Raw genomic sequence first — 25,448 nt, 5'->3', positions numbered from 1 at the left:
ATGTTATGGCTTGTCATGCGACGAATGATAGTTTCTTATTGTCGAATGAAGTCGATGCCAAAGATGAGCTTCCTTGAAAAATCGGCTAATATGATGAATTATTGGTAAATCATTTATGTAGAATTCAGCGAAGGGAAGGAAGTGTCATGAAAGGAAAAGGTGTAATCCATCACATTGTTTCACCTAGCTACAAATGAAACCCCTACGCGATTCTTAGAAACGAAGCTTCGTAGTTAAGAAAAAATTTGAACCGGTCCGGGATTCATTTGTGGCTTCTTGGTACAATCGGACGGATGGAAATTCCTTTTTCTGATGAATTCATCAATAAAGATGGACTCAATTACTTGAACTCTCGCAGTAAATCTACCAATCAACGTCACAAGGTTACCACTGGCTGAACGAAACGGAGATACAAAACGCATTGTAGCTACCTTGCCCAGTTCAGTAATCAGTTCTCCTCTCATAAGAGTCATTAGCGATAAAATTCACCAGAACGGTAACCGTATTGTTGTCATCACAAACAAAAATGTCAGCGAAGATACTTTCTCTGTTCTCGAAGGAAGGCATCAATTGTAAGCAGTCATTGTCGTCGTCATAAACCTATCACAGCGGGCGATTCTCGATAGAGCGATAGACCACGGCCCCAGCCTTTGAAGTCTCTCGTTTTAGCTTCCCCGACTTCGACTGCGTGACCTATAGTCAGCGGCAGTGTAAAGCGTAGGTCAGCTGCTAGGCGGTGTCAATGGCTCAGCAGGTGGCGATGGAGACTGGTGTCGCTGTAAATGTGGCGGGTGCCGTATCAGAGTTAACTGTGGAGAATGCCGAGACCACATCTTTGTCGGGCACTTCAAATAGCGGGAGTCATGAAAGTGAAGGTGTCGGCTGATTTGGCAGGTATTGCTGGATCTCCCCGGGGTGTTTTCCTTCATTCGAACTACGAGTACCTGGGTAAGATTCCCGAAGACCCATCCTTCTATACGGGCACTCGTTATAGCGGTGACCCGCTTCCCCGCAATAGAAGCGCGATTAGGCGAGGGTCCTTGAACCCGTACGCGTCTCTGTGGGCAGCTTCTCCTTCTAATTGTCGTACCAATTATTCAAGGGAGCGAGGGTAATGGCGGCGGCTCATGGACTGTGCGGGAAGCCGCAATCCGTCAGCAAAATACAGCATGGCGGCTTCCGCTGGGGTCGGTGTCAGAGCCTCCGCCATATGCTGAACTTTTTTCGATATAATGTCTGTTATGAATTGGACGATTTGCTGTAGTTTCACTCCTTGAAAAAGATAGCGCTCTTCCACGCACCGCGCTAGGCACAAGTGTCTGGTGAGCGGCAATCTCATACGACAATGTGAATGACGACACGGTCCCACTGATTTCGTGGTCGCACAGCTAGGAGCGCTTTTGGAACATTCGTTTATGGTCGTCACAGCACTGACAAACTCAGCAACTGCAGTTAGCAGCCTTTGCAACAGCCCAGAAAACGCTCCTTCTCGACTCCTCGCACTATTGGGCACACTTTTATCGCCTGTCTCATACCGCAGGCAGCTAGTTCGATAAGTGGCGTCGTGCCTTTGACAAAAACTTCAACCCTTTTGTCGGAATGCTAGATCCAATATTGCAGGACTGCTCTGTTCCCTCCATTGGTTCAGTGCTGGTGTAAGTATTGAGTATTGTAAGTACCAAGAGTAGAACTTCCGGCCAAGTGGTAAGAAATGGTTCAGAGTTTTAGAAACCGTGCTCGAGCCAAATCTTCGAGTGGAAAACAGACATTCCTTAGCTTTCTGCAGTAAGCCTGGTCAATAAAGAAAGGTCAACATTTGAAATTGCCAAGTCAACCTTGCATGTTCCAGAAAGGGTCGTCACGAACCACCTCCTAGTGCGCGGCGTGTGGAGGACGAAAGATGCAGCAGCCTGCTGCGTACCGTAAGCTAACAAGTGTGCCGGGCTTCTCGTTGGGGCCGACATCCTCAGTGCATCTCCTAGGCTACATTACGGAAGACGTACTTGGTGTCGATCACATATGAGAAGGTTGGCTATTCCTGAGGAACTTGCCCTAGTGTAGGGAGCTCACGTTACAGGAAGGTGAAAAGCATAAACGGCGACCCAGAGCCTTCACCTGTTCGTCACCGGCAACATGAGAAAGACGTTAAGGTAGGCGCTGACGACACGTTTCTGATCGTCTACTTCTTGATCAGCGAACACCGAACCATCGGGGAAATGGATCGGCGACGTGGGGAAGGTGACCGGCGTGCATCGAAAGGGAGGCGACTGTAAGGTCAGTCTGGAGGAAGGTTAGATGGGTCCTGACGCGGAAGTCGAGTAGGCCTGTAGTTTGAGGCGCCCCCACTGTCAGTTAAACGGGTACTGCGACGGCGGCAGAATCGTGCGACATGGCCCGGAAAATGGCAGAAATAGCATATTGGTCTGTTGACAGGTGTACGCCACGGGTTGACGACAGGCGCTCCAGCGCCCGAGTAAGGGACGACAGTTGGGCGTGAAGGTAGCGGCGGCACATGGAAGGTGCCAGTGGCCCGGTAGGCATCAGGAGCCGGAGCAGCGTAAGGCCGGGCGACAACGTCAGCGTACGTTAGCGGTCCAGCTGCAGGCTGCAGAGGAGGGGCAGATGGCAGGGCCGCGGCAACTTGCGTCTGAATGACGTGGTGAAGCGAAGGAGCCAAGGGTGTCGACGGCCCGGGTGTGCTGTTCGACAGAGAGAGTTGGCGTGCGACTTCCTGACCGATGAACTGCATTATCTCCGGCATTAAAGCAGAAATGTCGGCAGCGTCGCGGCCGAAATCCAACGGAGATAGATCCGCGGTGTCCTGTTGAGCAGCGCGTGTTGATGCACGCTGCTTGCGCAGCTCGTCGTACTGCTGACAAAGCTCTACGACCTCGGCAATCGTCCGCGGACTCTTCGCGACGAGCTTCTGGAAGGCATGGTCATCGATGCCTTTCATGACGTGCTTGATGTTGTCAGCTTCGTCCATAGATGAGTTGACGCGCTTGCATAGCCAGAGCGCGCCTTCAATGTAACTGGTGAAGGTCTCCTCCTGGCGTTGAACTCGACCACGCAAGCGTTGCTCAGCGCGAAGCCGGCGAACGGCGGGACGGCCGAAGACTCTGCCAAAGTTGTCGTGAAAGCCGACCAGGTGGTAAAATCGGCTTCATGATTGCGGAACCATAGGTTTGCCCCGTCGGTCAAGTAAAAAATGACATTTTTGAGCTTGGCCCGGTCGTCCCACTTGATATAGGCGCTTACGCGGTCATATTCGGCGCGCCAGTCTTCCACGTCGTGGTTGTCTGTGCCGCTAAATAAAGCCGGGTCGCGCTGCCGGATGACGCCAGAAAAGACGATGGCGAGGGGCACGGCTGCAGCATCCTGGGGCGGTCCCGGTTCATCCATTGCGCCAGCTGGTGGTAGCGTTCGACTGCGGAGTTCCAGGATGTCGAAGAGATGCCCAGCACCTCCACCAAATGCAACGGGGGTGTTCGCCTAGCAGCACTAGTTATAGGTTGTAGCGCTAGGCCTAAACAGGTCGTCGCTGTATCGTAACTGGAAGCAAGCACTCCTCGTCGTCTTCTTCTCTTGCACCAGCACACCAGCACCATGCCCACTGCCCGATGCCTTCAGTACACTGCAATTATCGCTCCTTGAGAACGTTATGCACATGGCGGCATGTTTGTATGTTTGTATAAGGGGACATTGCACTAGCGCGCAAAAATGTCCAGCGTTTGGTGTGTCTTTTTTCATGTTCCTGTCAGTGACCTTTTTTACGCGCCAATGCAATATCCCCTTATACAAATAGCCACCAAATAGCCCAGCTTTCTGCTTAAATGTATCTAACATCTTTGAGGCAAAACTAGGCCTACTTTCTATGCGCCGATAAATCTGTGCTCGAATCGACAACATCGACCCCTTGGTATCTGCAACTAGTTCAGCTGACATCTTCGGTCAATCTCTCTTGATGTGTTTGTGTCACCTTCCTATAAACATGTTTAAAGGGACACTAAAGGTTACCAGAAAGTCAAGTTAAAATGATAAAGCAATGCTCTAGAACGTCTAAGGCGTCCATATAATCGGAAACAGAGCTTTAGTAAGCGAGAAATTGAGGTAAATGCATGACACGATTTGAGACCCCCCAGCGACATTCCGGTACTAGCCCGATGACGAAAGCACTCCTCATCATAATTTATGTCACTAGTACTCAACTACTAGTATTAAAAAGATAATTTCATTAGATTATAAGGCGGAAGAAAATGCTACTTGTCTACTTCTATTCGATTCTAAGAAAAATAACATTTTGACGTTACCCTTGAATAGTATAGGTGATCGAAAGGTTTCGCTTTCGCTCGACTCTGCGCGCTCGACTTTGCGGCGCACGCGCTTTGGAGTTTCAGTTATTTCTTTATCGCGTCGTGCTGCCGTGGTCCTGCTGGCTCGCGAAACTTGCATTTGGAACAAGCAGCGAGGATGCCACGTCCATGTGATGTCCTGGGATGCGCGAACGGTCCGCGGAACTTGGCCAAGGGCAGTGGCCGTGGCGAATCCAATGTTACTTATCACTGTGTGCCAATGACTGAACCTCTCCGTTCGAAGTGGTTAAGTGCCGTACCTCTGCCACAGCGCGCTGACAAAGAGCCGAGAAATCACGTAGTGTGATCGCTGCACTTTCCTCCAGAGGATTACGAGTTCAACGCCGACTTACTGAAGTCACGTGAAGCGCCTTTCAAAGCAGGCCGTCGTCGCAGTACGCAACGACGCCGGCAGCGCGAGCCCTCAACAGCAGGCACTCCGTGACAGCAGGTCACGTTGATCAGTGCTTAAATCGCTGAACTCGAGCCCAGCGTCGCGAGCTAATGTGTCGTTGTCAGGGTGATCCATTGCAACAAGCGTCGAAGTTGGCGACATAAAATAAAGAACCAGCTAATCGTCGTGCGCTTTCCCTTTCTCTAGCCACCACAGTTCCGCTTTCGCGCTACTGTCGGCTGTGTCTTGGCTCTGCTTCTGGCCGCGCGTTTGCGTTTTGTGCAGAAAAGCCGTAGCGCCGTCTGCGGGAGTCGTTTTACTCACCGACGGCGCAACGTCACTATGAGACCATGACGTCAATACTCCTCGATCGGAGGGCGGATGATTTGAACTGCGCTAGAGGTACGCGGATGCTTCAGAACGCATTTTCTCTTAAATTAAGTATCTTCGCACGAAGCAAGCGTTTCGAGGCTTCCGGGATTGTATTTCAACGGTCCATGTTGACTTAATATTAACCTTCCGTGTCCCTTTAACACTTGTCCCTTTCTGAGCAAAATTAAATCTACGTCACATGGGTTCCCCAAGCACACCCCTATTTTTTTTCCGGCGAGCAGATAAAACGCTTTCCACTGAACACCACATTTTCTCATTCAGACACTGGGCATAGCTGAGAGCACCCAGGTGTAATTCTGAAACATTGCAAAAATATCACATTTATTTAGTGGAGCGAAATACGCAACGTTTCGGAAGCCGAAATTTCTTTCTTATCGAGAAAAGTGTTGCGCTTTGTTTGGTGTATACCGCCCTGAACACGTAGAAATTTAATCTATGACAGCTTTGCATAATTTGCACTTAGTTCTGAAGCACAATATTACAAAACTAAAAAGATCAAACTTGCAGCTGGGATTCATTCCCAGTCTTTATCGTTTGCGTCTACGTACGGAGTGCTGACGGTTAACGGCATTGTAGGAAAACACAGGGAAACGTGTACGCTGCGCACAAGGCTCTAAACCATTATGTGTAGGTTTGGGCAGCGCGCACCTGTGCTATCAGTCAAATGCGTTATCTACTTACTAGTGAGAATACCTAAGCAGAAATCAGCATATAATGGCTCGAAAGGCTAAATCAATGTAAATGTAAACCTGCTTCGCCACAAGAGCAGTATTTTTCTTGTCACTTAAGTGGTGGTCATTTTGCAACACGACTAACCATACGGCGTAAATTTCGTATATACGAAAGAATTGGCTATGATGTGGCAGCACGACAAGTCTCCTTCGCAAATTTTCTTCGTGTTAAGAGGGGCGCTAGAACGCTAATGTAATTAAATTTTCTTGCTATTCCATTTCTACGATTAGCAGTCTACGATTTGTCCAAAATTTTCGGGATCGCCAATTTCACCTGTCAGTCACCCAACATCAAAAAAGCTGCGAAAACTCTTTATCTGGTATCACTTGCACACACTAATTATGCATAATTAGTCAACAAATTTTATTTTAAGGAACTCTTTCCGATTCTAGGCCTTCCCGTCTTTAACTCGAAGATTCTTTCCCGGCAGCGCCAACTCTGCCTTTTCCTCACAAGATCACACACAACTGCAAGAACTCACCATGTCAGTTTCATGTATACGCACTCAAAATGTATTATTAGTCCAAACAAAACTGTGTATTTGTCTTATTGCCCGGAGGCTGCCTTGTTGCGAAAAGAATAGAAGGTGGCTGCTGTAAGAGTTGTAGGACGATCTCGCCGCTGGCACCTAGTTGTAAGGTTTGTGGTCGGGCTTCTAGGAAGGATCTCACTCTTCGTCGGGAGTAGGATTACCGGATTTATATACATATTTACATTAAAACATGAGATACATTTCGACAGTCTAGCCTGACTCCGAAACGGAGACGGAAAGACGAAGCACCCAGCACACGAGCTCCAAGCTCCAAGCACACTGCTTGTCGAGCACACCGCTAGCAGCCGACAAACTGCTGCTTAAAAAACCTCTGTACTCCCTACATCTCTAGGGGAGGGAAAACTGCTGTCCAACCTTCGTCCAATCGGACCGTCCACAGTCGTTGGGGCGTAGTTTATACGCCTTTGAGGGGAAGGGCTCACACACACGCGTAAACACGTAAGTCGAGTCCCGGACCAGGACGAATTTTTCTTCAACTGTGAGGCTTTTCCTTCGAGGAATCCGTATGGGTTTCCTTTGTACCAATTGCTACGAACGGGTGGATGTCTGATTTTCCCTTTATTAATTACTTCCCTCCACCTTGCGGATTTCCGCAGAACTATTACGTCAAACTCTTGCCTTTGCTTCGTGTTCTCGACAAATTCGACTTCGCCCTGCCGTCTGCTAGCCGTCTGGTTAGCTCAGATGGTAGAGCGGCTGCCTCGGCGAGGTGGTGGTCCCGGGTTCGAGTCCCCGACCAGGACAAATTTTCTTTCAACTGTGAGGATTTCCTTCGAGGAACCCGTATGGCTTTCCTTAGTAGCAATTGCTATGAATGGGTGGATGTCTGATTTTCCCTTTAATAATTACTTCTCTCCACCTTGCGGGTTTCCGCAGAACTATTACGTCAAACACGTACACACTTTGGGTTCCCAGAACCCGAGTTGAGCGGGTCCTCGTAGCCAGGTGGTCACGCCTGACCCAAGCCGGCGCCTCTAAATTCCAGAGCTCACTTTCCCCGGTAGTCGCCAAGACTGTCAGCAGACTGTGACGAATCCTGACGCCCGAGGAAAAACGTACCGCAAAGCATCCTTTGGTTAGAGAAGCTCTTCTTGCTGCAAAGAGGCCATGAAGGCCATGGCAAATCAACCAACAATACACGGTCCGCCAAACGTGGCCAGCCCTGCTGCCGTCGCCGACTCTGCGATGAAGGCGCATGATGGATTAACACTGCCCTGGTCTCCAATTCTCCGAAGGAAGTTCATGGTCGGTTAGCGCTGTCGTCTTCGCCGGTTCTCTGAAGGGCGCCACCACCGCGGTTCGATCGAAGGACCTGCAGCGGGCTGAGATAGCCTTGCAGAGCAGTACCCTGCGGGCCGATCGTAACACTGCCCACTAATCGCTATGCCACAGGCTACTTGAAGCTGCCGGCGAGAACGAATTTATTTGCCTGTTGTACAAAACTTCGCGTAGCCGTAAACATTGTCCAGACCTTTAGCCACGTATACGACGTCAGTGCGAGAACTCTTCCTCACTTAGGGCACGTTTTAGGAGACATTTCGAGCTCCCCGTTATACGCCGTCGTGATCCTCAACTAGCTACCACAGGATAAGCTATAGGGAGAGGGGACTAGTGCAAGAAACCGGCGCTTTTCTTTACCCAGTTTTCCATTTTTGCTGCGCAAGCTTTGCCCCACTCAATCCCTCTCCGCTTCTGCACGCTCCTTCACTCTCCTCAGCCAATCAGACAAAACATGTCAATGTAGGCAATGCTGATCCATTTGAAAACGAAAGCAACGTGACCGCCTCTAAACAATGAGAGCGTTTGTTTGGGCTGTTCAAAAAAGCGCTGCGTGTTTGTGTTGCGCGATGTTTATTTGTTTTCCTTTTTTTGACCGAAGCTTTCGTCAGTGGTTACGTAAATTCTAAATCATAAGATTGGAATAAAATCAAAATGTAATAGGTTTACTTCATACGGTCCCAGTTCTACGTTCTAAACTGCGGGAAAAAATAATTATATCATCAGGATGAAATATTTTCTGTTTCTGTTTCATACCGGAGTACGTAAAATGAAACTGGTGAGTCTTGAACAGTTTTGGTATATTAGCATCTAGAAATTACTTGCGGCTGTCTGTCTGGCTAGAACGTCAAAATAAGAGGAAATCAGCTCACCACTTCTGAGGGAAGACACATCACAGTGCTTCAGCAGTGGACTCCTGATCATGTCAACGTACATCGTTGGGGATCCAGAGATATCCGTGCACCTGCAAAGGAAGTGCATGTTGACGTGAAGTACGATGGATTTGCGTAAAGGGGACACCCAAAACACGCGAGCTATGGGAGCTATTATGGAGCTTACCATGGTGGTTGCGATATTGACATTACCACAAATGTTTCTAAGTTGGCCTCATTAAATGATAGCAACTTTTCTCCTTCGCACACATATCGGCAAACTAAGGCTTAACGCGGACACCCTAGCACAGTATGTTTTAAAATCACCAACAAATAAGGTTGCGTGTTTATTATTGGAAATGGTACTTTTACTTGAGTAATATCCATATTGCAGTGACTTGCCTACGGCTACTGTGCAATTTAAAGCCATTCTTCACGCCGTAATAAATATGTTTGAACGAAAACAGGAGCAAAGTATATTACGCACGTGCAATGTTATGCTATTAGCAGCCATAGAGAGTTCATGACTTTAGAAAACTATTTCGGTGAAAATACAGGTTTCATTTGGTCGTTTATAAAGGAAACGGACTGGAAAAGCTGAACTTGTAGTATTTTGTTAACTACGCAATGCTGCAATTCACATCACGCATACAAATTAGCCGCTATTTAGTAAAATTTAAAGAAAAACCATGTCAAAGCTTTACATTTAAGAGATAAACACAGACACTGAGAAGCAAAATTCTGGAATGTGACGGAAACAGTTCTTCATTCGGCTGCACTCTGGGTTGATGCGCGTATTAAAAAAGTCACCCGTACGCGTAACACAGCCCGTACGGGTGACCCGTACGCGCTGTGTTACGCGTACGGGTGTCTTCAGCAGCAGACAAAACGGACATGTCCTTTAGCAGATTACTAACAGAATAACTCCCCTGCGCTTGTACCCCGTCCCTTCGTTGTCCCCGCTCCTCGTAAATCTAGTTTGCCTCGACGCAGGGGTCATTGCCCCTTCCTACCCTCGCCGTGCCTCGCCGTGTGGGTCATTGCCCCGGCTCGACCAACGGTGGCGCCATCACAGCTACTCGGCAAACCTGCTTTGATTTTGAATAGTCCGTCGACTCCCCGTTTTGAATCTGTCAAGACATGTATTCCTTGCCTCCACTAAACCGAGCTCCCAACAAGTGGTGACCCAGGACATTTAGGTTTTTTTTTTGCGAACACTGGCCCTGGACGACGCTACTCCTACTCCTGTGGACAGAGACGATGCCACGATTACGACTCCTGTAATCGCCGCAGAGGTTCAGCATACGAGCTTTTGGCCAAAAAATCGCGAAGTTTGGTTTATGCAAGCAAAGGCCCGTTTTCAACTCCGACGTATCACTTCACAGCCAGCAAGGTACCTGCATGTCATCGCCGCGCCACTCTCTGACATCGCCGATGCCATAGACGACTTGCTAGCGCGTACGCTTTCTGCCGCCGCATACACCGACCTGAAACGCATGGTCATGCAGCGCCTCGAGTCATCGCAACAGAGTAGGCTCTAACAGCTCCTCTCCGAGAAACTTGGCGTCCATCGACCGTCACAAATGTTGCACCGGTTCCGTCAGTTACTGGGTGAGCACTCCGCAAACGAGAGCCAGCTTCTAATTTTGCACGAGTTCTTTGTGCAGCGCCTCCCGCAGTCCGAACGCATAGTACTCGTGGGCTCGGACGAGATAAGTCTCGATCGACTACCTGCACTCGCTGACCGCATACGCGACTGCTCGTCTTCGGCACAGCAACCTATTGCCGCTGAGAGTGTCAGAACCAGAAGACAGACTCTCGCGCCTGGAGGGAACAGTTGACCGCTTTACCATTGCACTGGAGAAGCTGACGACGGGTGGCAACACTGGCGACCAACTTCGGCGCAATCAGTTATACGTGTAGTGTGCTCCGACGGATGAGCCACGCCTGGCGTCCTAGCGAAGTGTGATCTGGAAAGCACGCAGCCGGCTGCGGTAGTTTTTTGGTGTCGTTGCTCTTGCCTTTATGTTTGATTTACGTTTTCAGAGCGAAATCGGCAGCACCCTTTGCATGTCTGTGGTTGCCAAAGATTCAAGGCATGTCGAAGTATAACCATTCCTTGGTGGGGTGCGTAATTACCTGCAAAAACTTGCCGGTCGCACGGTTCTAATCATTCCCCACGAGGCCGCATGACATCTCGCCACGAGGCCGCATACGAAGCCGCATGAGCGGGAGCCACGGCAGCATTGGATTATAGCTGCTCCGCAGGAAATATTCTGTTCTCATGGTTTGTCTTGTCATTTCGCTGCTTTTTGCCCTCGATCGTGTTTGCACAGGTAAGGGACGAAGTTGAACCCGACCTACTCATGTTTTGTTCAGTTCTCCCGCAGTGTAGCGTGCGGGTTAAAGATATTTCGCTTAGGTTTTGAATGCTGCTTGTCGCTTCTATGATTTCCGCTTCATTACAATGCTGCTTAACTATGGTGCACGAGTGCATCGCGTCGTATGTTAAACCTGCGTAGGGTTGCTATAAATTATTCTATTGATTTTACGCAGACCTTTATATCGTCGCACCAGCTGTGATAGAGTTCATGTTGTTGAGTCTATTTTATGTGTGGCTTTGTGCATATTGAACTGTTGCTGGTTGCTTCATGCAGAACTGATGATTTTTTAAAGTGCGACTTTTTCGCCTCGGCTCGCTTGTAAGGGGCTTAAATCACACGTTGTTTTATCTGAAGAAGTACATACAAGTGCTTTTTTAACAGCTTTCTTCTTTTCTAATAAGGGCAATCTTTCATATTGCGGTTTCTTGCGAAATGTGTTAGAAAAAGGGTAGCTCAGGGCGAGCATTGCTCTTAGCTACTCCATAAATGGTACTGCTGCCTCATTTTTGATGAGAAATTTTGACGTTCGAGAAGTCTTTACCCCTTGATGTTGTCTGAACGGACTTGCCACGCAGATCACTTTGTTTGTTTCACCGTGTAGTCTTCTTTGTGTGTGCATTATCTACTCAATTGAAATCTTTCTTATTGTCTGTTGTGCCGAAGGAGTGCAATGCCTACGCCGCAAAGGCCTAGCCCACCCTTGCCGCCAGCGCGCTATTACCTTGGCCTGCGCGGCTCCTGCTGTTAATATATCGTGTGGCATCTGCCTGCCGAAGTATTACAAAAGATATTGAAAAGTTCATGAGCCTTTCTGTATTTCCAAGCAAGTCAATAAGGGAATTTCATATGTGAGAATTGCAGCCGGAAGGCCAGTTCTTCGTCTTATGCAGCGGAACTGCATCGGCAGCACAGCGCTAAATCGCTCTTTTTATGAAGGCGAAAGCTTTTCTAGGCTCATGGTGAAGTTTGTGTCAGCAGACCTGACCGCCGGAGTGTGCGCCGAAGCCTTACCACGCCATATGAAGACAGATTAAAGAATGAAAAATGATTGATAGGGAGTTAGTAAATGACAACCTTATAATAGAGATTGGTAGAGGTTATTAATGACTAATAATGACTCCGAAATGACCAATGTCTAACGACGGCTTGTAATGACCTACATTGATTATAAATTACTACAAATGTCTAGTAATTACTAAAATGGCTTCTAATGACTACGACATGACCAATATGTCTAACAATGACTTTTAATGACCGTAATTGATCACAAATGACTAAAAATGCTTACTAGGGAGCAGTAATGACTAATAATGAGTAAAATGACGTGTAATTAGTAGAAAATGACCAATATGTCTAACGACCACTTGTAATGAGAAAAATTGGTTAGAAATGACTATATAATGACAAGTAATAACAAATAACGACTCAAAAGACTTGTAATGACTACTGATGAATATATGACCAACATGTCTAACGACGGCTTGTAATCACCACAATTGATTACAGATGACTAAAAATGCTTACTAGTGAGCAGTAATGACTAAAAGAAAGAAGCGAAAGAGCCGAATGATAAGAGGAGGAAGAGTAGGCTTCCGCCGTTCACCTATTAAGAGATATCTTAATAGCCCCTGTAATGTTTCACCCATGCGCTGACTAGTATAGATAGGGATTTTTATTAACCAATTCATAATTACTCACCTTGAGGCAACTTTCAAGGCACTTAATTGGCGATGTCACATGATTCATCGGCACAAAGAAGATTACATAATGCGCAGGTATTGCGTCGTGCGGAATCGTCTGAGATAAAAGTCTGCATGAACGACGTTTGCCTATTATTGAGGTAAACAAACAGTACTATTGTAAGGGTAGAATAAAGAAAAATATCGGGACATTGGATTCGTAAATAAAATGAACATAAGTTCCACTTCGTATACCTAGGCCTCATTGCGCTCGCCTACATGTCGCACCTAGCATATATGCGGACTGGAATTTAAAAAAATTAAATTATGGGGTTTTACGTGCCAAAACCACTCTCTGATTATGAGGCACGCCGTAGTAGAGGACTCCGGAAATTTTGACCACCTGGGGTTCTTTAGCGTGCACCTGAATCTAAGTACACGGGTGTTTTCGCCCCCATCGAAATGCGGCCGCCGTGACCGGGATTCGATCCTGCGACCTCGTGCTCAGCGGCCTAACACCATAGCCACTGAGCAACCACGATGCGGACTGGAATGTGCCAAACTCCAGTTTCACATTGTATATGCCGGGTCTCAAAGAGGCTCGCGCCTTTGCCGCAGCTGTCACCGATAAAAAAGCCGTCTGATACCTGAACAAATGACAAATCGCTGCCGCGAGCATCAGCCATCATTGCTGCGAAGGATTCCCGTCTGCTACTGCGCCCGAGCGCGCTTTCAAAAGCGCCCGCTAGGTGGCCATGAATGGCGTCTCGATATAGTGTCCCTGTATATGCTCCCGCAGCGAGCCGAGTTGCGCATAACTTTTCCGGCGCCGTTCGCACCGCTATTCGCCGAGCGCGATCAAGTGGTGCAAACTGACGTCAAATGATCAAGTGCGCACTCCGAAGCCAACTTTACAAAAACGGCGCCGACTCGTTTCTGTCAGTGCCATCAAAATAGCACTCAGGGGAACGTCGAGCGTGCGTAGTAACTATCAGCTCCGGGTTTCGTGGTACCGTATTCGAGGATATTAAGTTAATTACTTTGGTGAAGTGCTACGAAGCAGATCATTTTGACACTTGTATTCCAGTATGCCAGGCTGCAGCGCACCAACTGCGCAAATCGCACGGAAGGTGGCAAGGCTTCTTACGCGGTGCTGTGCGGACAGACGAGACCGGCCGGCTCCGAAATGGACCAGGATATGCGAGGTCCGTTCGCCTTGTTTACAGAGGCGAGTTCGGCTTCTTTAAACTAAAGCGGCATTTATCTCGATTAATGCGCCTGTACACGCTGAAATGCGCACGCCTGACATGAGAGGTTTTTCACATGTGCAATTTTGGGTGCACATGTCCCGCGCGACACAGACGCGGTACAAAAAAAGACGACACGTCTGTGTCACGCCGCACATATAAGCCAAGAATGTTAACTTACCAACTCGCTCAATTCGCTTTGTTGCTTGTACGACTGTTCTGACTATGCGGCTCCAGGAAAGTGTGTTCAGAACAGAATAAATACTAGCAGGTACAATTCGCCCGTTGCACCCTGGCTTTATTCTGCACGTTTTTTTTTTATTTTTTTAGGCGTTCTGATTTTTCATGTAGAGTCTATTAATGTGCTGGTGGGCATTGTTTTGTAGTAAGCGAGAACACCGTGCGCTCCCATATGAGACAGCTGCGATAGCTTCAGCATTTACCACCCGCAATACATTGCTTGTTCGATGAGCCTTAGTCAACGTGAGGAATGTGAAATTATTTTTGTACGTTTAATAAGCGCTGTATTATAGTAACCTAACATGAGTAGTATGAAGAGATAAAGAAAAATATGCTGTCATATTACAGTCTGCAATGTGTGAATAATTACTTTGCCAGTTTGTCACCTTATCCGAATATAATATAGTCCGATAAAAATAACCTGTTGTTACTCTTAATAACTTGTTGCCTATCCAGTAGCTTTGAATTCTACCTCCCAAGGCTCCAAGAACCAGCAGTCATCCCCTGCTGCCACCAGCCATTGCTCATCTATTCCCTGAATTGTACGAAATAAATTTGATCTAGAAGCTCGTGCATCTTGAACCTTTTTCCACTTGCAGATTTGCTGCTACAAAGCAGCTGTTAAAATAAGCTTTACATAAGAATAAAAATAAGCTTTACATAAGATGTTGGCATGTGAAAATTTGAAATGCGTTTAAATTTACGTGTCTGCACCGCATATATCGAAAAGATCCAGCTGCTGTGAACGACGTTTAGTGATGAATGACAGTCAACGGTCACTCACATAATTGCAGGCACAATAGTTCTGTTGGCGACATTCACAATTCGTCTCGTTTCGGCAGCCAAAATGTGCTCACATCATTGTCTACTACACGTGTGTGAAATTTTCTTTAAACAACCTTTAAAACATTTCTTGCCTTCCACCTCCACGAGGAAAATTCATATGAATGCTGAAAAACATTGCACCGCTTTTTCTTCTTTCTTTCTTTATTGATTTATTTAAGACAATACACAGATTGTCTTAGGGGACACGGCTAAAGGCAAACATTTGCCTGACTAGGCCGTGCCACCCGTAGATTGGCAGCAAAATGGCCGTGTCGTGCTTTGAGGAGGTCACACATGAAATTAAGGTAGTACACATTTTCCAACGTTTGAGCACAAAAAGAAAGAAAAAGGTTATAGTTCACGCAGTTTTCTAAGCACTTGAAGCACAACAACAAAAAAAAACATGTACGAAAATTTTTTTATACCTGTAGGTGGACATTTCCATTAGTCTTCAGATAGTAACAATTCTTTTACCGTTTTCTTAAAGCTTTGCTTTGAAATGCCAGAATTTAGCACGTCCAATACCAAGGGGTAGTCGTTTAAAAGGTTAAGAAGTCGAACTGCTAGTTTTTGATCTCCGTATTTTGTTCTGCTACGTGGTTTCTCAATCAGAGTTTCTCTGAGCCTATAGAACGTCATTCTGCCATGGTCTTTGTTTTGGAAGGAACATTTGTCATCCCAGAATTGTCGTGAAATCTCGAGGAATAATTTGTAAGTGTGGAGTTTTGATGTTGACAATATTTTATATTTGTTATAGTATGGTTTAGTGGTATCAGTACGTTCTAAGGCACCTATCGCGCGCAGTGCGCGGTTTTGGAGTGTCTGCATTGATCTTAAGTTAGCTTGTGTAGTGGTTGACCAAACTACAAAACAATAGGTTAATCGAGAATGTATAAGCGTGTTGTAAATATGGCGCTTCTGATTGATTGGTAGCCAATATCGCAACCTGTTTAGCACACCAGCAGCACAAGCAATGTTTTTTTCTGAGAACATCTACGTGCGGTCACCAGGACATATTTTCATGGAATATAATTCCTAAAAAACTGGCTGCTGGTGCCTGTTCGATGTTGACCTCCTGATATTGGAGTGTAAGCTAAGGTTGGATTATTGTTCCGTTCGATTTAAACACTAGATACGTAGTTTTAGTTATGTTTAAGGTAATGCAAGGTAATGCGCGTTTGCACGCGAACTTTTGAGCTGTTCGAGCCATGGGCTTAGTCAGGATTTTTTTTCGAGGGATCGAGGGGGATCCTATTGTTTATATGTACATTCGTGCGTGTGTTTGTATATGTGCGTGCATATATGTACACACAAACTAAAAATTTAGGGGGGCTGGCACCTCTCCGGCTACACCGATCGTTCGAGCTTAGCCTGCATTAAAAAGTGTCATCTTCCTCAGCGCTTGCGAACAATTGCCGCATGTAGTTCGCGACCAGCAGACAAAAAAGCAAATGGAACACCGCGCGGCATTTGCCTCCTGGGCGCGCGAGGAGTGGCTCCACTGCAGAGCTGGATCATAAACCGGACCTATGCGCAACTCTGCTCCCTGCGGGAGCATATACAGGGACACTACCTCGATAGGTGGTGCATTGCGCGCATACTCCAGAGCGAAAAATTAACCGTTCTAAGCGGTTTGAATTGAAGTTTATTTGAATAACCGAAAAATAATCGCAGGATAACTTGAAAAATTTATGTCCTACAATAACTAGACGATGCTGCTAATCCGCAATGAAAGATTACGCCTTTTTGTTTTTCAGGCCAGGCCTAGTAATAAAAGCAACACCAGGCCTACAGGTTTTACTGGTCACTTTAACCGCCAACGCAAATAATCTGAGTGCCACTGAAAACTTCCTTAGTGCGAAGTTATCAAGTACAAGTGCCGAACAAATAAAGCTACAGCGCTAGCCGAAAAGGCCGTGTGCAGGTGAATTAATCCAAGTGCCAACATGTTCAATCTAAGCACCATCAATTTGAATCCCAGAAGCAATCAATTTAACACAGGCAAGAAAAACAACAATATTGCGAAAAAGATGTCTGAAACGATGAAAGACAGTTACCAAGGACGACAACATTAAATTTATTTTCGTTGCTAGCATTCAGCAAATGCATTGCTCAGGTATTTTTCTGGAGGAGTATAGACGGGCTCGGAGCGAGTATACTTCCTTAAAGATAAATATTCATGAAAAAAGCGCATAGCCTCAATAAGTTCTTTTTTGCAGTTCGGATTATCAGTGTGTATTTAACGAAAAGGTAGGGCTAAGCTTCTTGCGTAAGTTCTTTCATACGTAACTGCGTTCGCTCGTCTTTTTTTTTTTAGAAACATGGGAACGAAAAGGCAGCTTTTTTATTTTTTGGTCTATCTAAATGCAAAATAAACACAATGAACATTTTCGTTGGTATCTTAGAAGGGTTTCGGCTAGTTGGTTCCAATTCATGATCAATGTTACTTGCGCACCACCTGAAACGAGGACTGTTGAACGACAGGCACACGCGCAAACTTTGAACTTTCAGTTGTTAGTTCTAAATTATTTTTCGCCTTTTTGATGCGCGAGCGAATTTAGTTTGTAAGACACCGTTGGTTGACACCGTCGAGACCCAACAAATGACTTTCGGCGCGTCCGCTAAAAGAAAGCTGTCTGCTAGCAGACGACAATAAGTTTGTGCCAGAAGGCGATTAGTCCCGTACATGAGTAAACGATATTCTCTTGCAGCTATGAATATTTAAATTAAGAGTTCTTGGTTGTTTATAAAATGATAGCGTGCGGGTGCTTCCAGCCTTCATAGTCTCTAAGCATGGATGCTGATTTTCTTTCTTTAAATCGCTGTTTTGCGGCAAGGAGTTCGACCATTATGTAAGTTATGTTTCTGTGTAAAATGCTGCTGTTCTTTATGTGACAAACGTTGGCAACGACGACAAAAAAGACTGCTGTCGTCTTCCAATAACTGTATTTCAAATTTTTAGTCATTTTAATTCGCAATCGTGTTCTTTTTCTTCCCTAGATTAAATTGACTGTCATTCGGATCGAGGTTGCTGAAGCTTTAATTAAACATGTACGCACTTGGATTAACCTCACTGGTGCGTGGTCTATTTGTGCTGGCGCTGAAGTTCCATACGTTGGCGCTAGGATTAAATTTTTAGCACTGCGACTAAAGAGTGTGGCACTCAGATTATTTCAGTTGTGCTCGGAATATTTCAGCGGACACTTGGAATAAAATAAGCAGCAAAACCGGTATTTCCAACATCAACACAGGAATCAATGTGAAGCGAAGCTATATAAAGGGTGACAGAAACAGGCGAACATATTCAGATAATGCAGAGAGTCATCCAGAGTGCTATTCTGCTCATGGGGAAAAGGAAGAGGAAGATATAGGGGACTGAGGAGTAATGATGAGGCGAGTAAGTAGAACGTGATAAGATACACGCTCATGTTCGAAGGGACCGTTCAGAGCCCTGCATTACTTGTGTTAACTAAATGTTCTAAGAGAGCGTTAATGAGTCGCTTCATCGATATGTCCGATCAACGGACCAGTAACAACTTTTGTCTGAGCCGCCTGTTGGTAAGTGGCGCTAACAAATAGATCAATGCCTGCCTTTCAAAGTCTTACTGGGAACAAGCAACAAGTAAACATGCTCCACTGTCTCAGGTTTTTTTGTACGCATCACAGTCTGGCGAGTGTGCGCGTCTGGTGCAATGGAAATTTTATCGCGTTAACACATCTAGTCTGCCCTTTGATGCCAATACACTGAGAACTACACTAACGGTGCTTTTAAAATCAAGGGAAGATGGTGCGTATTTGCAACCGTGGTAGCATGGCTGAGCTACAAGTGCAGCTAATGCATAGATGAGCGGCTCTAGAAAAGGTGCCCAACCTGAACGGAAAACCTTTGGTTTCACACCAGTGAGAATAAAATCGTAACGTTCCGGTTCAGTTCGGCGCAGAGCAAAAATAACGCTTTTTCTTTACGTGTTTGGTTTTCGGTTTGGTTCCGACGTTCCACTATGGTTATACTAAATCATTTTAGTCATTCCGGAAATAATTGCCTTGCGCTTGGGACTTTTTCCCCAATTTTTCCTCAAGACTTCGTTACACAATCTCTATTCCTTCAGCAGGTTTGGCAACCATTGCACGCCAACTTCCTTTACTTAACATAGATGTTTCAGGCCATTAAACACGACCTTCCCACATCCTCGTGTATTTAAATGTGGCATTCAGAGCAGCGAAAATTTCTGTTCGAGATGTCCTCATATTGCTTGTATTTCGAAGATTCTGAGACAGATGATGCGAATTTGTCTGCCTTAGTTATCATAATTTTTCTTGTTTGGTGTTTCGCATGCTAAAGAAGGTTTTAGAGCAGGAATGATGTCCCTAAAACTTTTCCTGCGGCCTCTCTAAGGGTTTACACGAAATTAAGCACGCTATGTATAAGGATGCATAGGTGGGCTAGTTGGTAACGCGTATTAATAAAAACTTATAGCGCTAAAAAAACACCAAAGACGCCGAAAAAGAAACAACACCACACAAGCTCACTCCCAGCTGATGTTTAACACACGCATGGAAAAATACATATATAGACAATGGACGCTTCGATATTCACACGTGTCTTAGATAAGCTGTTTTTATACGTCATCTTGACATGCGCGTACCGTGCATTTTCTATTTATGTATTGTTCCACACGTGTATTAAACATCAATTGTGAGTAAGCGCGTGTGGTGTTCCTTTTTGTACGTCTTTCGAGTTTTTAGCCCTCTAAATTTTTAATAATAGGCGATGTATAAGTTCAGAACAGTTTCCCTGAGTTTCAAGTCACTTGGCTGCTTTGTAAAGTGCTTCCACAAAGTGACCTGTACAGTAGTTCGTTATGAAGAACTTAAGGAAGAAACATCATGTGATACAACGCTGAAGAAATAGTAATTTTGTCGTTCAGTGTTATATACACCTAAGCTGACGTTATTTAATGACCCGCTGTTTTCTTTATTTCGTCTGAAACGAAGATGGCAAGCCTGAATCTTCTAAGCAAGCTGGCAACACTGTTGTTTCTTGGCTTATACCATTGAAAGGTATATATTACTGTGGATAAAGCATCATCTCGAATCATCATCATCATCAGCCTAGTTACGCCCACTGCAGGGCAAAGGCCTCTCCCATACTTCTCCAACTACCCCGGTCATGTACTAATTGTGTCCATGTTGTCCCTGCAAACGTCTTAATTTCATCCGCCCACCTAACTTTCTGCCGCCCCCTGCTACGCTTCCCTTCCCTTGGAATCCAGTCCGTAACCCTTAATGACCATCGGTTATCTTCCCTCCTCATTACATGTCCTGCCCATGCCCATTTCTTTTTCTTGATTTCAACTAAGATGTCGTTTACCCGCGTTTGTTGCCTCACCCAATCTGCTCTTTTCTTATCCCTTAACGTTACACCCATCATTCTTCTTTCCATAGCTCGTTGCGTCGTCCTCAATTTCAGCAGAACCCTTTTCGTAAGCCTCCAGGTTTCTGCCCCATATGTGAGTACTGGTAACACACAGCTGTTATACACTTTCCTTTTGAGGGATAGTGGCAACCTGCTGTTCATGATTTGAGAATGCCTGCCAAACGCATCCCAGCCCATTCTTATTCCTCTGGTTATTTCAGTCTCATGATCCGGATCAGTGGTCACTACCTGCCCTAAGTAGATGTATTCCCTTACCACTTCCAGTGCTTCGCTACCTATCGTAAACTGCTGTTCTCTTCTGAGACTGTTAAACAATACTTTAGTTTTCTGCAAATTAATTTTCAGACCCACCCTTCTGCTTTGCGTCTCCAGGTCAGTGAGCATGCATTGCAATTGGTCTCCTGAGTTACTAAGCAAGGCAATATCATCAGCGAATCGCAAGTTGCTAAGGTATTCTCCATCAACTTTTATCCCCAATTCTTCCCACTCCAGGCCTCTGAATACCTCCTGTAAACATGCTGTGAATAGCATTGGAGATATCGTATTTCCCTGTCTGACGCCTTTCTTTATAGGGATTTTGTTACTTTCTTTGTGGAGGACTACGGTGGCTGTGGAGCCGCTATAGATATCTTCCAGTATTTTTACATATGGCTCATCTACACCCTGATTCCGTAATGCCTCCATGACTGCTGAGGTTTCGACTGAATCAAACGCTTTCTCGTAATCAATGAAAGCTATATATAAGGGTTGGTTATATTCTGCACATTTCTCTATCACTTGATTGACAGTGTGAATATGGTCTATTGTTGAGTAGCCTTTACGGAATCCTGCCTGGTCCTTTGGTTGACAGAAGTCTAAGGTGTTCCTGATTCTATTTGCGATTACCTTAGTAAATACTTTGTAGGCAACGGACAGTAAGCTGATCGGTCTATAATTGTTCAAGTCTTTGGCGTCCCCTTTCTTATGGATTAGGATTATGTTAGCGTTCTTCCAAGATTCCGGTACGCTCGAGGTTATGAGGCATTGCGTATACAGGGTGGCCAGTTTCTCTAGAACAATCTGACCACCATCTTTCAACAAATCTGCTGTTACCTGATCCTCCCCAGCTGCCTTCCCCCTTTGCATAGCTCCTAAGGCTTTCTTTACTTCTTCTGGCGTTACCTGTGGGATTTCGAATTCCTCTAGGCTATTCTCTCTTCCACTATCGTCGTGGGTACCACTGGTACTGTAAAAATCTCTATAGAACTCCTCAGCCACTTGAACTATCTCATCCATATTAGTAACGATATTGCCGGCTTTGTCTCTTAACGCACACATCTGATTCTTGCCTATTCCTAGTTTCTTCTTCACTGTTTTTAGGCTTCCTCCGTTCCTGAGAGCCTGTTCAATTCTATTCATATTATAGTTTCTGATGTCCGCTGTCTTACGCTTGTTGATTAACTTAGAAAGTTCTGCCAGTTCTATTCTAGCTGTAGGGTTAGAGGCTTTCATACATTGGCGTTTCTTGATCAGATCTTTCGTCTCCTGCGATAGCTTACTGGTTTCCTGTATAACGGCGTTACCACCGACTTCTATTGCGCACTCCTTAATGAATAAAGAATAAAGATTCCTTAATAGTGATTCGCGTACCTATGTTCTTGGATGGCCTTCAACAAGGCACCAACGTCGTAACTGGGCGAGGGCACCACTGCTTTGACTCCATATATCAGTGTCCGACCCACGGCCAGGCTCAGTCCGTACGCATGGAAGAATGGCAGGGGATTGCACACAACCGTGTCCTGAGAGAGAACAAGTGTCGTAATTTAAACTTTCTCTGCACCCATCTACGAAAACTGGGCATTTCGTAGCTAACACAGATTAAGAAACCCACGCCCTTTTCGCGTAATTATTATGCATCAGGAATACAGCAGTGGTGTGCAATAAGGCTTTTAAACACTTACAACAAATCTGGAATTGATAAATGCGCCCTTACCCCGTGAGAACATTCTCGACTTAATTAGGAGGACTAATATTCATGTTTATATGGGCAGCCATTTCAAGAATGCAGATTAGTTGAGTGCACAGCTTCTTGTATGTATATATATATATATATATATATATATATATATATATATATATATATATATGTGTGTGTGTGTGTGTGTGTGTGTGTGTGTGTGTGTGTGTGTGTGTGTGTGTGTGTGTGTGTGTGTGTGTGTGTGTGTGTGTGTGTGTGTGTGTGTGTGTGTGTGTGTGTGTGTGTGCGTGTGTGTGTTTTTTTTTCTGTGATGTGTGAAGCGTTGTGTACCTGCTCGACGCGCAGCTACTCACTTTTCACATAGTGTTTCTCATGCATTCTTGCAAAACTGTGTATTTTTGTATTGTCAGAAACACGCGGCCGCCCCGGGCTGCCCATGTCATGAGATCAAGGGGGAGGGGAAGCGCGGTGTATTTTCAAGCTGCACTTGCAGCTTTTACTCCCTGCCTACGATCTGTTGGAAATAAAGATATATTCAATGCATAGAATATAGGTATATAGGAACACTGTACAGTGATGCCAACGAATCACATGTTCGAAAAGGCATTGCCCCAATGTAACACTTCTTAGCTAAAGAGGACGTTTATACGTCTCACCTTTTCACGAGCCTAAACACTAAGAATTCCTCGAATTTGTGGATGATTCCTATAACCACGACATACGGCAAGAAGAGCTACGATCACTCGGCTTATCAAGTACTGTCTACAATTATGCTGCCGTTCGTATCGCTTGCCTCACTGTGGTATGAGGTCTTTGAATGTTTTCGGTGGGAGCAAACGGATATATTTGTGCTAAACAGAACAATATGCTATTGTTCAATAACAGCAGTTACAGTTTGTCAGAGAGGGTAAAAGTTACGTTAGCATATGAATCGTTGCGGAAGTGGACTGTGAATTATTTCGCATGACTTTTAGGCACATTGAGAAAGCCTCTAGGAGCACCTAATTTGGTGTTAACCTAACTAGCGAAAGAAATGTGAGTAATATTCTGTGGTTCGTAAGGCCGTGGTCATTCACGATTGCTGATAGCTTGCAGTAGGCGGCTGGAGATTTGACATATTTCCTTAAGGCTCACGCCCTCTGAAGTGTCACTGAAAATAGGCAACTAAAGAGTACTGCCAGCGCAGCGTTTGATCGCAGTCAACGTTTGTTTGTTAGTCGCACAGAGACATGCAATTTCCGTTTTAGGTATCTGATGAAACGTGCCATATGTTCCAGGCAGTAAAAAAACAGTGAGTTTGGAATTCCCGTGTGCGCCAATTGCGGGCTTTTAGGTCTAGTTCTTGACGTAACACAGCGGGTACGTTTTATGAATTCTCGTAAACTTCGGAGAGCATGGACTCCTTTGCTGTCAGCTCAGCTATAATCTTTACACTTGGTACAGGTACACGCAGACCTTCAATGACCAAAGCGTCGCATACAGCTGCCGGCCCCTTCAAACTCGAGGTAACCGCCATTCAGTGAAGGACTTCCGCTCCATGCTACGTGCTCCATTCCCATGAAACTTACGGGTAATTTAGGTGTTAGAGCTGACGTAGCAGTTTATCAAATGCGGGGACAGTTTTTACCGAATTTGCTTCCCTGAGCACGTTACTCCGGAAAGCGACTTGTGGCTAGCACTTATAAACACGTCAACAAGAGATATACTGATGGAAATGCGTGACGCAGAACATCTCAGTCCTGTTCATTCATAATGATAACAGCGCGCTGAGAAAACGACGGACGAGGTGAAAGAACACAGGAGGAGCGCTTTCACCCAGTCCGTCATTATGTTCGTGCTGTTACCATTACTAATGCATACCAACTCGCCCACCTTTCCACCTGAGTACTGCCCATTTGGAAGTATATTCTCGTGTTTTCCGAGGGTTCTTGAAGCAAACGCAACAAGTATTTTATAACTTAACAAGTAGCATAACAGTAACTGCAGTAACGAAAACAACAGCTCTCTATGAATGAACGAGCTGAGGCTCAGCATTTGCCGCAAAGAGCTGTCATAATTTCGGCAATTATGCGGTGCATCCTTCAGTTGGTTGAGAGCAGCTCTGCTAAAAAGTAGCCTTTCACCTACACTGTGAATCTTGTCTTCTGTATGTCCAACTGGTGCGCGAGAATCCATCGTTGCGGAGTTGTAGTTGCCGAAGTTTTACTACTGAGCACAGCAAAGCAATTCTGTTCCGCCGCCCTTGTCGGATTTAGCAGCTAGATTATCACGCTTCTAATGCCAATTGATCGGCCATGGTCGGACCATAGGGATCCATTACTCTAAACGAAATTCAATAAATAAATTGAAATGAAAGTTGTGGCTGGAACTCACACTCTTCAGCCAATGTTTGAGCACAGTGTTTTCCATTGCCTTCTGTTGATAAATTGAAGTCTCCGACCTCTTTTTAACTTCTCTCTTGTCGAAATTGCGGGAAACCGACATCGTCCAAATACTGCCCGACATGTGGTGTCAAAATGCTGCTTGAGAACTATCATTGTTTTTTTTAGAAAATAACCCTCGGATAGTTTATGTGATGCAACAAGGCAATGAGCACCTTGTTTGCTAACCGATTAGGACGACGAAACCCTGTATTCTTGTTAAAATTGCAAGCTTTTGCTTTCTATCATTGCCTTCATAGTAAAACTCTAGGCATTTTATCCAAAAGGAACTGTCTGCGCCAGAAGCAATTTCTAATATCTTGTCTACTACTTCTGAGGCACACTTGCCTGTTCGGGTCTCCTTCCCTAGTCATAAATGTTCATTCGCTGAAATGAGTTTATTGGGCGCCCTGCGACGTCGTGTGATGGGCTTGGACCCCGCCTAGGTTTCAGCCAAAGGTTGGATGGATGGATGTGTGTTGTTTAGTGGCGCAAGGGCCAGGTGTGGCCAAAGAGCGCCATGACTGATAATGATGTGTTAAGCGCTGATTGGTGAGTTACGATGATGGGGTGTAACATGGCTGTAAAGTGGCCTAAAATTAATCGCTATCGTATAAGCATAAAACGATATATAGTATAAAATTATGACAGTGATACGTGGAGTGGTCTCTGGGTATAGCACGAA

General features: G+C 45.5%; 1 protein-coding gene across 2 annotated transcripts in view; it reads right to left on the bottom strand.

The window, feature by feature from the left end:
- Positions 1 to 25,448, bottom strand: part of LOC142587407 (medium-chain acyl-CoA ligase ACSF2, mitochondrial-like) — a 217,554-nt gene that overhangs the window by 45,538 nt on the left and 146,568 nt on the right. For both annotated transcript variants that reach the window (XM_075698404.1, XM_075698402.1), the window contains 2 exons: positions 22,016 to 22,164; positions 8,575 to 8,666 (listed from right to left, as the gene is read on the bottom strand). In XM_075698404.1, the coding sequence (XP_075554519.1) occupies positions 8,575 to 8,666; positions 22,016 to 22,164 (241 nt within the window). The remainder of the gene's footprint in view (positions 1 to 8,574; positions 8,667 to 22,015; positions 22,165 to 25,448) is intronic.

This window comes from Dermacentor variabilis, chromosome 7 (assembly GCF_050947875.1).
Source record: "Dermacentor variabilis isolate Ectoservices chromosome 7, ASM5094787v1, whole genome shotgun sequence".
Taxonomy (NCBI): Eukaryota; Metazoa; Arthropoda; class Arachnida; order Ixodida; family Ixodidae; genus Dermacentor; species Dermacentor variabilis.
This window is presented reverse-complemented; position numbering and strand designations above follow the sequence as displayed.